The 12,138-nt window shown below is 55.4% G+C and overlaps 1 protein-coding gene across 50 annotated transcripts in view; it reads right to left on the bottom strand.

The window, feature by feature from the left end:
• The window catches only part of ANKRD24 (ankyrin repeat domain 24), a 45,448-nt gene that overhangs the window by 4,787 nt on the left and 28,523 nt on the right, over positions 1-12,138 (bottom strand). For 32 of the 50 annotated variants that reach the window (XM_077979253.1, XM_028839981.2, XM_077979252.1 and 29 more), the window contains 8 exons: positions 11,646-11,726; positions 11,411-11,518; positions 8,793-8,831; positions 8,609-8,707; positions 6,213-6,285; positions 5,856-5,974; positions 4,107-5,708; positions 1,384-1,551 (listed from right to left, as the gene is read on the bottom strand). In XM_077979253.1, the coding sequence (XP_077835379.1) occupies positions 1,384-1,551; positions 4,107-5,708; positions 5,856-5,974; positions 6,213-6,285; positions 8,609-8,707; positions 8,793-8,831; positions 11,411-11,518; positions 11,646-11,726 (2,289 nt within the window). Of the gene's footprint in view, positions 1-1,358; positions 1,552-4,106; positions 5,709-5,855; positions 5,975-6,212; positions 6,286-8,608; positions 8,732-8,792; positions 8,832-11,410; positions 11,519-11,645; positions 11,727-12,138 lie in introns of all 50 variants that reach the window. The other 18 variants (XM_077979240.1, XM_077979231.1, XM_077979216.1 and 15 more) reach the window with 4 other exon arrangements.

Here is a 12,138-nt window from a genome sequence, read left to right as displayed (position 1 = left end):
CACCCCTCTGTGCTTATGTTTCCTCAAATGGGGATAATAAAAGCACCTATCCTGTGAGAACTGGATATGATTAAATGCATCAAGTCCATAAGGTCTGGCATGCAGAAAGCACTCAATAAATGTAACTGGGCCGGGCGCGGTGGCTCACACCTGTAATTCCAGCACTTTGGGAGGCTGAGGTGGGTGGATCACGAGGTCAGGAGATCAAGACCATCCTGGCTAACATGGTGAAACCCCGTCTGTACTAAAACTACAAAAAATTACCCAGGCGTGGTGGTGGGTGCCTGTAATCCCAGTTACTCGGGAGGCTGAGGCTGGAGAATGGTGTGAACCTAGGAGGTGGAGCTTGCAGTGAGCCGAAATCACACCACTGCACTCCAGCCTGGGCAACAGAGCGAGACTCCGTCTCAAAAGTAAATAAATATATAAAAAATAAATGTAACTGTGGGGACAGATGCGGTGGCTCACGCCTGTAACCCCAGCCCTTTGTGGGGCTGAGGCAGGCAGATCACTTGAGCTAAGAAGTTCGAGGCCGGCCGGGCGCAGTGGCTCAAGCCTGTAATCCCAGCACTTTGGGAGGCCGAGACGGACGGATCACGAGGTCAGGAGATGGAGACCATCCTGGCTAACACGGTGAAACCCCATCTCTACTAAAAAATACAAAAAACTAGCCAGGTGAGGTGGTGGGCGCCTGTAGTCCCAACTACTCGGGAGGCTGAGGCAGGAGAATGGCGTAAACCCGGGAGGCGGAGCTTGCAGTGAGCTGAGATTAGGCCACTGCACTCCAGCCTGGGTGACAGAGCGAGACTCTGTCTCAAAAAAAAAATAAATAAATAAATAAAATAAAATAAAATAAGGCTGGGTGCAGTGGCTCATGCCTGTAATCCTAGCACTTTGGGAGGCTGAGGTGGGCAGATCATGAGGTCAGGAGAACAAGACCATCCTGGCTAACACAGTGAAACCCCATCTCTACCAAAACTACAAAAAATTAGCCAGGTGTGGTGGCGGGCGCCTGTAGTCCCAGCTACTCGGGAGGCTGAGGCAGGAGAATGGCGTGAACCCGGGAGGCGGAGCTTGCAGTGAACCGAGATGGCGCCACTGCACTCCAACCTGGGTGACAGAGCGAGATTCCATCTCAAAAAATATATAAATAAAATAAAATAAAAGTAACTGTGGTTATAATTAGTAACTGGAACAGCAGCCTCTGTGTGTCTGACTTATCAGAGGCTGTAACCAGGTCCCCTTCTGTTTCTGAGCCTCAGTTTCCCTTCTGGAAAATGGGTTGATTTTCCAAGGCCCTTGCAGCGGGGACCTTCATAGACTGTCCTCAACCTTTGCTGAGTGAATGCCTCCCTGACCGGGTGTGGGAGAGGGGGCACCCACCTTCTTGTCCTTCTCCTTGGCCTTGTCCAGAGCCTCCTGGGCCCGGCTCTGGGCCTGGCGAGCCCTTTCCGCTTCGGTCCGTAGCCCCCGTAGCTGCTGCTCTGCTGTGGCCAGCTGCGCCTCGGCGGCATGTCGCTCACTCTTCATGAACAGGGCCTCACGCTGCACCTGCGGCCCAAGCCCACGCGTGACTCTCAGGACACTAAAGACTCCAATGATGCTAGACCCCAGAATTCATATGACCCTTCTACTTTGTTTTTGTATTTTTGGATTTTTTTTTTTTTTTTTTTTTTTTTTTTTTTGAGACGGAGTCTCGCTCTGTCGCCCAGGCTGGAGCGCAGTGACCAGATCTCGGCTCACTGCAAGCTCCGCCTCCTGGGTTCCCGCCATTCTCCTGCCTCAGCCTCCCGAGTAGCTGGGACTACAGGCGCCCGCCACCTCGCCCGGCTAGTTTTTTGTATTTTTTAGTAGAGACGGGGTTTCACCGTGTTAGCCAGGATGGTCTCGATCTCCTGACCTCGTGATCCGTCCGTCTCGGCCTCCCAAAGTGCTGGGATTACAGGCTTGAGCCACCGCGCCCGGCCTGGATTTTTTTAAACACAGAGTCTTGCTCTGTTGCTCCAGAGCTGCAGTCCTGGCTGGAGTACAGTGGTGCGATCATAGCTCACTGTACCCTCAATCTTTCAGGCTCAAGGGATCCTTCCACCTCGGCCTTCCAAGTAGCTGGGACCACAGGTGCATGCCACCACGCCCGGCTACTGTTTTCGTTGTTTTTTTTTTTCTTTTTCTTTTTTTTTGAGACGGAGTCTCGCTCTGTCGCCCAGGCTGGAGTGCAGTGGCGTGATCTCAGCCCACTGCAAGCTCTGCCTCCTGGGTTCATCCCATTCTCCTGCCTCAGCCTTCTGAGTAGCTGGGACTACAGGCGCCTGCCACCAGGCTGGTTAATTTTTTGTATTTTTAGTAGAGACGGGGGTTTCACTGTGTTAGCCAGGATGGTCTCGATCTCCTGACCTCTTGATTCGCCCACCTCGGCCTCCCAAAGTGCTGGGATTACAGGCATGAGCCACCGTGCCCGACCCTGGCTACTGTTTTCTTGTTGTTGTTTTTTTTTTGATACAGAGTCTTGCTCTGCTGCCCAGGCTGGAGTGCAGTGGTGCAATCTTGGCTCACTGCAACCTCCGCCTCCCGGGTTCAAGCGATTCTCATGCCTCAGCTTCCTGAGTAGGTGGGAGTACAGGCACGTGCCACAATGCCAACCTAATTTTTGTATTTTTAGTAAAGATGGGGTTTCACCACGTTGGCCAGGCTGTTCTCAAACTCCTGACCTCAGGTGATCTGCCTGCCTCAGCTTCCCAAAGTGCTGGGATTAAAGGCAAGAGCCACCACACCCAACCTGTTTTCTTGTATTTTTTGTCGAGATGGGGTTTTGCCATGTTGCCCAGGCTGGTTTCGAGCTCCTGGGCTCATGTGATCTGCCCGCCTTGGCTTCTCAAATTGCTGGAGTTACAGGTGTGAGCCACTGCAACTGGCCAGATTTCATTATTTTTAATCCAGTGGACTCTGATGCTGAAGTTTCTGTTTTTGCTTTTTGAGATGGAGTCTCCCTCTGTCACCCAGGCTGCAGTGCAGTAGCATCATCTTGGCTCACTGCAACCTCCACCTCTCAAATTCAAGCAAATTTCCTACCTTAGCCTCTTGAGTAGCTGGGATTACAGGCACCCGTCACCACATCCAGCTAACTTTTTGTACTTTTAGTAGAGATGGGGTTTTGCTATGTTGGCCAGGCTGGTGTTGAACTGCTGACCTCAGGTGATCCACCCACCTTGGCCTCCCAAAGTGCTGGGATTACAAGCGTGAGCAACCGCGCCCAGCCATGAATTCAGGAATTTGAGACCACCCTGGGCAACATAGCAAAACCCCGTCTTCACAAAAAAATTAAAAAGTTAGATGAGCATGGTGGTGCACACCTGTGGTACCAGCTACTTGGGAGGCTGAGGTGGGAGGATTGCTTGATCCCAGGAGGTGGAGGTTGCAGTGAGCTATGATTGTGCCACTGCACTCCAGCCTTGGTGACAGAGCCAGACCCTGTCTGAAAAACAAAAAGAAAGGAGAGGAAGGGAAGGGGAAGAGGGGGAAGAGAAAGAAAAAGAGAAAGAGAAAGAGGAAGAGGAAGAGGAAGAGGAAGAGGAAGGGAGGAAGGGAGGAAGGGAGGAAGGGAGGAAGGGAGGGAGGAAGGAAGGAAGGAAGGAAGGAAGGAAGGAAGGAAGGAAGGAAGGAAGGAAGAAAGGAAGCCAGCGGGCGCGGTGGCTCACGCCTGTAATCCCAGCACTTTGGGAGGCCGAGGGGGGTGGATCACAAGGTCAGGATATCGAGACCATCCTGGCTAACATGGTGAAACCCCATCTCTACTAAACAAAATACAAAAAGTTAGCTGGGCGTGGTGGAGGGCACCTGTAGTCCCAGCTACTCTGGAGGCTGAGGCAGGAGAACGCTGTGAACCCAGGTGGAGCTTGCAGTGAGCCGAGATCGCGCCACTACATTCCAGCCTGCGCGACAGAGCGAGACTCCCTCTCAAAAAATAAAAAATAAAAAAAATTAAATTAAAAAATAAAATAAGTCTGTTCAAGTAAAATCGATGGGGTCAAAACACCTCAGGGCTGGGGGGCTAAAAAAAGGCCGCCACGTGGCCGCTGGGGTGCTGGGTGGGGGCCAGCCCTGCTCACCTGGAAGACCTCTGCACTGGTCTTCTCATGCCGCCGTCCCAGCTCCTCCAGCTGCCCCTCCAGCTGTGCCACGTTGGCCTGCAGGACGCCCACGATGCGTTCGTGCTCGGAGAGAGCCACGCTGCACACACGCTCCCGCTCCAGCTCCGCGCGCAGCCGGGCGGCCTCCTTGCCCGTGGCCACCACCTCCTGCTCCAGACTGGCTGCCCGGCCCCGCAGCTCCAGGGCCTCCTCCTGCAGCCGGCGGTGCTCAGTGGCCGGCACCACGGACTGGCGGAGGGCCTCGGAGGCCTCCCGCAGCTCGGCCAGGCCCTGCCGCGCCTCCTCGCAGGCCGCAGCCAGCTCAGCCACTCGGGCTTCGGCCGCGTCCCGTGCCCGGCCCAGCTCCGCGGCCGCTGTGCGCTGCTGCTCCCCCGTGGCCTTGGCCGTGGCCAGCTGCTCCCGCAGCACCTCCAGCTCCCGGCTCTGCTCCAGCCGCGCCTCCTCCCGCTGGGCCAGCTCCGCCCGCAGGCCCCGGGCCTCCTCCTCGGCGAGTAGCCGGCTGGCGCGAGCCTCATCCAGGCAGGCCGAGGCCGCCTCCAGCTCCCGCAGGCGGGAGTCCCGGTCTCGGAGATCCTCCCGGGCCTGCTCCAGGGCGGCCCGCAGCTGTGCAGTGTCGCCGCCACCCCTCTCCACGCTGGCCCCGCTGCCCTCGGCCTCGCGGACGCGCTCTCGCAGCCGGCCCGCCTCAGCTTCCGCGGCCTCGCACTTCCCCAGGGCCGCCTCCAGCTCCGCAGCTGCCTCCCGCTCCCGCTGCCGGAGCGCCTCCTCCAAGCCGCGAATCCTGGTCTCCAGCTCTACTTGAAGCTTTTCCGAGGCCTCTGCAGCACCAGGATGTAGGACAGGGCCAGCAGAGACCCCCGGGGCCATGGCCTCTACCCCGGGGTTCTCTACACCTGTGGCACCGAATCCTGTGGCTTCTACCCCCGTGGCCCTAGAGCCTGTGGCCTCCATGTTTGTGGTCCCTGTGACTGGGGGCTCTGGTTGCCCAGCACCCACTCTGCAGGCCAACACTTCTGCTTCCTCTGCTTTTGTTTTTGTGGCCTCCACTCCCATGGCCTCCACTCCTGTGGCCTCTGTGTCTGTGGTCTGCACTCCTGTGGGCTTAGTTTCCATGTTTGCTTCCTCTTCTACAGTCTCCATTTCTCTGACCTCAGCCCCTGTGGGTTTTGTCTCTGTGGCCGTGGCTCCCGTGGCCTCAGCTGCCGTGGACGTGGCTTCCATAGTCCTGGCTTCCATGGTTTCATCTCCTGCAGCCTTCTCATCTGTGGTCTCAGCTCCATTAACTTTGGTTTCTGGAGCCACTGAGCCATTTAGCTCCATGTGGGTTGGCCCGTTTTTGGTGGCTGTGGCTCCAACACCCTCACTCTCCCCATAGGCTGCCCTCTCTTCTCTGGGGACCTCTCGTGTCTCCTGCTGCCTCAGTGCCTGCAGGGCCTCAGCGTGCTGCCTGCGCAGCTGGTCAAACTCGGCCCGGAGAGAGTCATAGAGGGCAAGAGGGATGACCTCTGCTGAAGCTTCCACTTCCATCTGTGTCTCATCCTTCTCAAAGTTCTCCAGGATCTGGGGAGTGGGGTGGGGGGCAGGAGTCTGGCAGGGGTTGATGTGACCGTGGGGACACAGGGCAGCTTTGCCACTTTCCCTGCCCACCCTGACCTCAGGGAACCAGCCCTAGGTCCTCAGATCTGTCCCCAGCCTCACTTTCCCTACCTGGACCTTCTCCATCAGTTCCTGGTTCTGTCTGGTGAGCACAGCCACCTGTTCCTGCAGCGAGGCCAGGCGTTCCTGGGCCGACGGGCTGAGTTGCCTGGACAGCAGCGCCTCGGCCCCTGGAGGGGGACACAGAGTCAGGCCCCAGGGGCCTGGGCCACAGGGGACAGGAGGTGGAGGGCTGGAGTGGTGGATCAGGGTCCCCAGGGCAGACTTAGGCAAGCAGAATTTAAAAAACGGAAGAGTACATACCTCCCTCCCAGCTTCAAACTCCCCCACACCTAGAGGTCCAGGCTCCGTCTCCCAGGGCCCCAGGGGACAAGGCGGCCAGGAGTGCGTGGGGAGGTGGGGGCTCACCTGGAAAGTCAGGCAGCTCACCCTCCTCATCCTGCAGAGTGGTCACATCATAGCTAGTATTCTCCCGCTCGTTCTGGGGGTAGGGAGCAGAGTCCAGCTCGGGGTTCTGCTCTCAGCCCCTGTGTGTTCCCACCAAGACTCCAGTGGGGACTGGGCTGTTCACATATCTGTATGTCTCCCATGAGTACCAGATGGCTGCATTTGGCCCACCAGATTTGGCCCACAAGGATTTAGTGAGCGCCTTCTATGTCCTTTGCCACTCCCCTTTCCCCTGCTTTTTTAAAATTATTATTTTGGAGCCAGGGTCTTAATCTGTCACCCAGGCTGGAGTGCAGTGGTGCGATCATAGCTCACTGCAGTCTCCAACTTCTGGGCTCAAACAATCCTCCCACCTCAGCCTCCCAGGCAGCTGGGACTATGGGTGTGGAACACGACACCTGCCTAATTTTTAATTTTTTTTTTGCAGAGATGCAGTCTCGTCACGTCGCCCAGGCTGGTCTCGAACTCCTGGGTTCAAGCCATCCTCCTGCCTCAGCCTCCCAAAGTGTTGGGATGACAGGCGTAAGCCACTGTGCCTGGCCCCATTTTTTTTCTTTTTCCCAGGCTGGAGTGCCGTGGCACGATCTCGGCTCACTGTAACCTTCGCCTCCCAGATTCGAGCGATTCTCCCACCTCAACCTCCAAAGTAGCTGGGATTACAGGCATGTACCACCATGCCCGGCTAATTTTTGTATTTTTTAGTAGAGATGGGGTTTCCCCATGTTGGCCAGGCTGGTCTCGAACTCCTGACTTCAGGTGATCCACCCGCCTTGGCCACCCAAAGTGCTGAGATTACAGGTGTGAGCCACGGTGCCCGGCCTCATGCTTGAGTTTTAGGCGGGTGTGTGTGGCTGTGTGGTTTTTTTTTTTTTTTTTTTGAGACGGAGTCTCGCTCTGTCGCCCAGGCTGGAGTGTAGTGGCCGGATCTCAGCTCACTGCAAGCTCCGCCTCCCGGGTTCCCGCCATTCTCCTGCCTCAGCCTCCCGGGTAGCTGGGACTACAGGCGCACGCCACCTCGCCCGGCTAGTTTTTTGTCTTTTTTGGTAGAGACGGGGTTTCACCGTGTTAGCCAGGCTGGTCTTGATCTCCTGACCTCGTGATCCGCCCGTCTCGGCCTCCCAAAGTGCTGGGACTACAGGCTTGGGCTGTGTTTTTAATGTGTCTGTGGATCTCTGTGTTTGTGTCTATGGTTGTCTGTATGTATATATGTTTGCATAATTATGTGTTTTCAGAAATACTGGCGGGGCATAGTGGCTTATGCAATCCCAGCACTTTGGAAAGCAGAGATGGGAGGATTACTCAAGGCCAGGAGTTCGAGACCAGACTGGGTAACATAGTGAGACGCCATCTCTCCAAAAAAAAAAAAAATTAGCCAGATGTGGTGGCACACGCCTATGGTCCCAGCTACTCAGGAGGCTGAGGTGGGAGGATTGCTTGAGGCCAGGGAAGCCAAGGCTGCAGTGAGCCATGATCATGCCACCGCACTCCAGCCTGGACAACAGAACAAGATCCTGTCTCAAAAAAAAAAAAAAGAAGTATTTGTTGCATGTATATGTATTTGTGGGCATGTTGTCTGTGCGTGACTGCATGAGACGGATGCATACACAGTGCCTGTGTGTGTGATGATGTATTCTTGGATGTGTTTCTTGCGTGTCTGTAAACTGTGTGTTTGTGGGTGTGCCTGCTGTTATCTATGCTCTGCCACGTGCCTAGAGAGTGGTTACCCATCCCTGTGTGTATACGTATGCTTAAAGAAAAGTCCTTTCTGGGTCTGGGTGTGGTGGCTCACACCTGTAATCCAGCACTTTGGGAGCCCAAGGTGGGCGGATCACCTGAGGTCAGGAGTTCAAGACCAGCCTGACCAATATGGTGAAACCCCATTTCTACCAAAAATACAAAAGTTAGCCGGGCATGGTGGCGGGCACCTGTAGTCCCAGCTACTCGGGAGGCTGAGGCAGGAGAACGGCATGAACCCGGGAGGCAGAGGTTGCCATGAGCCGAGATCACACCATTGCACCCCAGCCTGGGTGACATAGCAAGACTCTGTCAAAAAAAAAAAAAAAAAAAAAAAAGGAAGGAAGGAAGGAGGAAGGAAGGAAGGAAGGAAGGAAGGTCGGTCTCGATCTCCTGACCTCGTGCTCCACCTGCCTCGGCCTCCCAAAGTGCTGGGATTATGGGCGTGAGCCACTGCGCCCGGCTGTGACTATGGGTTTGTGAGTGCATGTGTCTGGTGGGTACGTTTGCATGTGTGTGAGGCTGTGCGTGCACTGGTGTGGCTGTCTTTTCACTGCTGCAGGAGAGAAGTTCCCCCACCCAGCCCCGGCCCCAGCCCAGCCCCGACTCATCACTGCTCCTACCTCCAGCAGGGACAGCCGGCTCTGCAAACTCTCCACCTCCCGTCCCAGGCTCTCCTTCTCCTCCTGTCTCTCCACCAGCAGCTGCTGCAGCTCTTGCACCTGTGAGCAGCAGTGGACGCTCAGCTGCCTCTGGCAGGAAAGGCTGGGCAGGGGGAGGCCGGCTCCTCCCCACCTTCCCACCTACCTGTCTCTCCAGGCTGTGCAGGGAGCTGGCCTCCGGGGACTGATGGGAGAAGCAGGGACAGGGGGTTGGATCTGGGCAGAAGGTCTCCCTGCCCCACCTCCTGCTTCATAGCCTCCATTCCATGCACATTCACACAGGCCATGTGCAACTATTGAGCACCTACTGCATTCTGCCTGCTTAATCATTACTATTTATTGAGTGGCTGCTGTGTACCAGGTACCATTCTGTTTAATGACTCATTACTAAGTATTTATTGGGCACCTGCTGTATGCTGGGCCCCATTCATTCCTATTTATTAAGTGCCTACTTTGTGCTATTGTTCTGACCTTTCACTCAGTATTTATTGAGCACCTACTGTGTGCCACCATGCACCATTCTGACCAGTCATTCATTTCTAAGTATTTATTGAGTGCCTGCTGTGTGCCAGTATGCACCATTCTGGCCATTCATTACTAAGTACTTATTAAGCACCTGCTGTATGTCAGGCACTGTTCCATCCGCTCATTCATTCACTCGACAAGTTTATTTTGTTTTTTGTTGTTGTTGTTGTTGTTGAGACGGAGTCTTGCTCTGTCACCCAGGCTGGAGTGCAGTGGCACGATCTTGGCTCACTGCAACCTCTGCCTCCCAGGTTCAAGCAACTCTCCTACCTCAGCTTCCCAAGTAGCTGGGATTACAGGCCCCTGCCACCAGGTCCAGCTAATTTTTTTTGTTTTTGACATGCTCTGTCACCCAGGCTGGAGTGCAGTGGTGCAATCTCAGGTCACTGTAACCTCAGCCTCCTGGGTTCAAGCGATTCTCATGCCTCACCCTCCCAAGTATCTGGGACTACAGGTGCGCACCATCACGGCTGGCTGATTTTTTGTACTTTAGTAGAGACAGGGTTTTGCCATGTTGACCAGGCTGGTGTCGAACTCCTGATCTCAGGTGATCCACCTGCCTTGGCCTCCCAAAGTGCTGGGATTACAGGCGTGAGCCACGGTGCCCGGCATAGCTAAATTTTTTTGTATTTTTAGTAGAGACAGTGTTTCACCATGTTGGCCAGGCTGATTTCCAACTCCTGACCTCAAGTGATCCGCCCACCTCAACCTCTCAAAGTACTGGGATTACAGGCGTGAGCCACTGCGCCCGGCCAGAAAGTTTTTACTGAGTGCCTCTTCTAGGGCAGACCCTGGTTTCGGCCATTCATTCATCCACTCACTTGAATATTCATTCACCCAATCAATATTGATGATGCCCATACTGTGACCCAGGCACGACCAGCCATGCCTGCCCTCACAGGCTCATAGTCAAATGGGTGGACATACATAAAATAAATGGATGCCCAATAGCAGTAAGTGCTGCAAATAAAAATAAAGAGGCCAGGCACAGTGTCTCACACCTGCAATCCCAGCACTTTAAGAGACCGCGGTGGGTGGATCACCTGAGGTCAGGAGTTCGAGACCAGCCTGACCAATGTAGTGAAACTCCGTCTCTACCAAAAATACAGAATTAGCTGGGCGTGGTGGTGGTCGCCTGTAATCCCAGTTGCTTGGGAGACTGAAGCAGGAAACTTGTTTCAACCTGGGAGAAAGAGGTTGCAGTGAGCTGAGATTGTGCCATTACACTCCAACCTGGGTAACAAGAGTGGCAACAAAACAAAACAAAAAATAAATAAATAAAAAATAAAGCGAACTAGCGAGTTGGCAGGGGGGAGCGGGTGTTACAATTTTTTTTTTTTTTTGAGATGGAGTCTCGCTGTGTCTCCCAGGCTGGAGTGCAGTGGCGTGATCTCGGCTCACTGCAAGCTCCGCCTCCCGGGTTCACGCCATTCTCCCGCCTCAGCCTCCCAAGTAGCTGAGACTACAGGCGCCCGCCACCACGCCCGGCTAGTTTTCTTTTTGTATTTTTAGTAGAGACGGGGTTTCACCATGTTAGCCAGGATAGTCTCGATCTCCTGACCTCGTGATCCACCCGCCTCGGCCTCCCAAAGTGCTGGGATTACAGGCTTGAGCCACCGCGCCCGGCCGATTTTTTTTTTTTTTAAGATGGAGTTTCACTCTTGTTGCCCAGGCTGGAGTGCAATGGCACGATCTCGGCTCACAGCAACCTCCGCCTCCCAGGTTCAAGCGATTCTCCTGCCTCAGCCTCCTGAGTAGCTGGGATTAAGGCATGTGCCACCACGCCCAGTTAGTTTTGTATTTTCAGTAGAACTGGGGTTTCTCCATGTTGGTCAGGCTGGTCTCAAACTCCCGACCTCAGGTGATCCACCTGCCTCGGCCTCCCAAAGTGCTGGGATTACAGGCGGAGCCACTGCGCCTGGTTGGGTGTTAACAATTTTAAGAAGTGGGCATGGGAGGTGTCTTTGGCAAGGGGCCTATAACGTAGGTGAGGTAAAGAGCTGTGGGAACATCTGGGGCTACAGCATTCCAGGCAGAGGACCCAGGCCGTGCAAAGGCCCTGAGGCAGGACCGCGCCTGGTGAGTTGGAGGAACATCGAGGAGGCCCAGGTGGCCGCAGCAGAGTGGGGAGGGGGAGAGACGGAGGAGGGAAGGTGGGAGAAAAGTAGGGGGCTCTTCATGCCTGCATTGACCCCACCCGGGCTTGGCCCCACACCCAAATCTTGGAGGCCTCCTAACCTCCTGCTGCCTCCGTTCCTTGTGCTGTTCCAGGCCCCGGATCTTCTGCAGGAGGCGGCCCCTCTCCTGGCGCAGCCTCACGATCTCCTCATAGGCATCTCGATCATCCTGTTCCCCTCCCGGCCCGCGGCCTTTAGATGGGGCCTAAGGTTTCCCCATCCCAGGCCTCAGCCAGAGCCCCACCCTGTGCCTGGGGGCTCCCCACGCCTCCTCCCGTACCCGGAGCATCTCTCACCGGCATGGGGATGCTGGCGGGAGGTGGAGGCGCCTTCCGCTTCTTGGGGGCCCCCTGCTTTCCATGGCTGGACATAGAGTTCTGGGAAGGGAGGGGAGAGAGGGTGAAGGGGGCAGATCGGGGTCCATGCCAGCCTCCCCGACAGTAAACCAACCTAGCCAGCCCCAGTCATGTCCTGACTTCCCGTAAACACGGAACCAGCCCCTGCCTCCTCCCCCTTGCTTATCCCAGCAAAACGCAGACAAGACCACCTCCCTGTAAGTTCCAGATCTTACTCTTCACTCTCTGCTCCTCTCTGTGCCTCAGTTCTTTGCCCAGCTAGACCACAGTGCCCACATGTTTTCACTCCTCTGTGGAACAGAGATGCTTTAAAACTGGGAGAGGGGCTGGGCGCGGTGGCTCACACCTGTAATCCCAGCACTTTGGGAGGCCAGGGCGGGTGGTCACTGGAGGTCAGGAGTTTGAGAGCAGCCTGAACAACATACAGTGAAAC

Source organism: Macaca mulatta, chromosome 19, assembly GCF_049350105.2.
Source record: "Macaca mulatta isolate MMU2019108-1 chromosome 19, T2T-MMU8v2.0, whole genome shotgun sequence".
Lineage (NCBI taxonomy): Eukaryota > Metazoa > Chordata > Mammalia > Primates > Cercopithecidae > Macaca > Macaca mulatta.
Note: the sequence above shows the minus strand (reverse complement) of the source record. Positions and strands in the feature narration are given on the sequence as shown.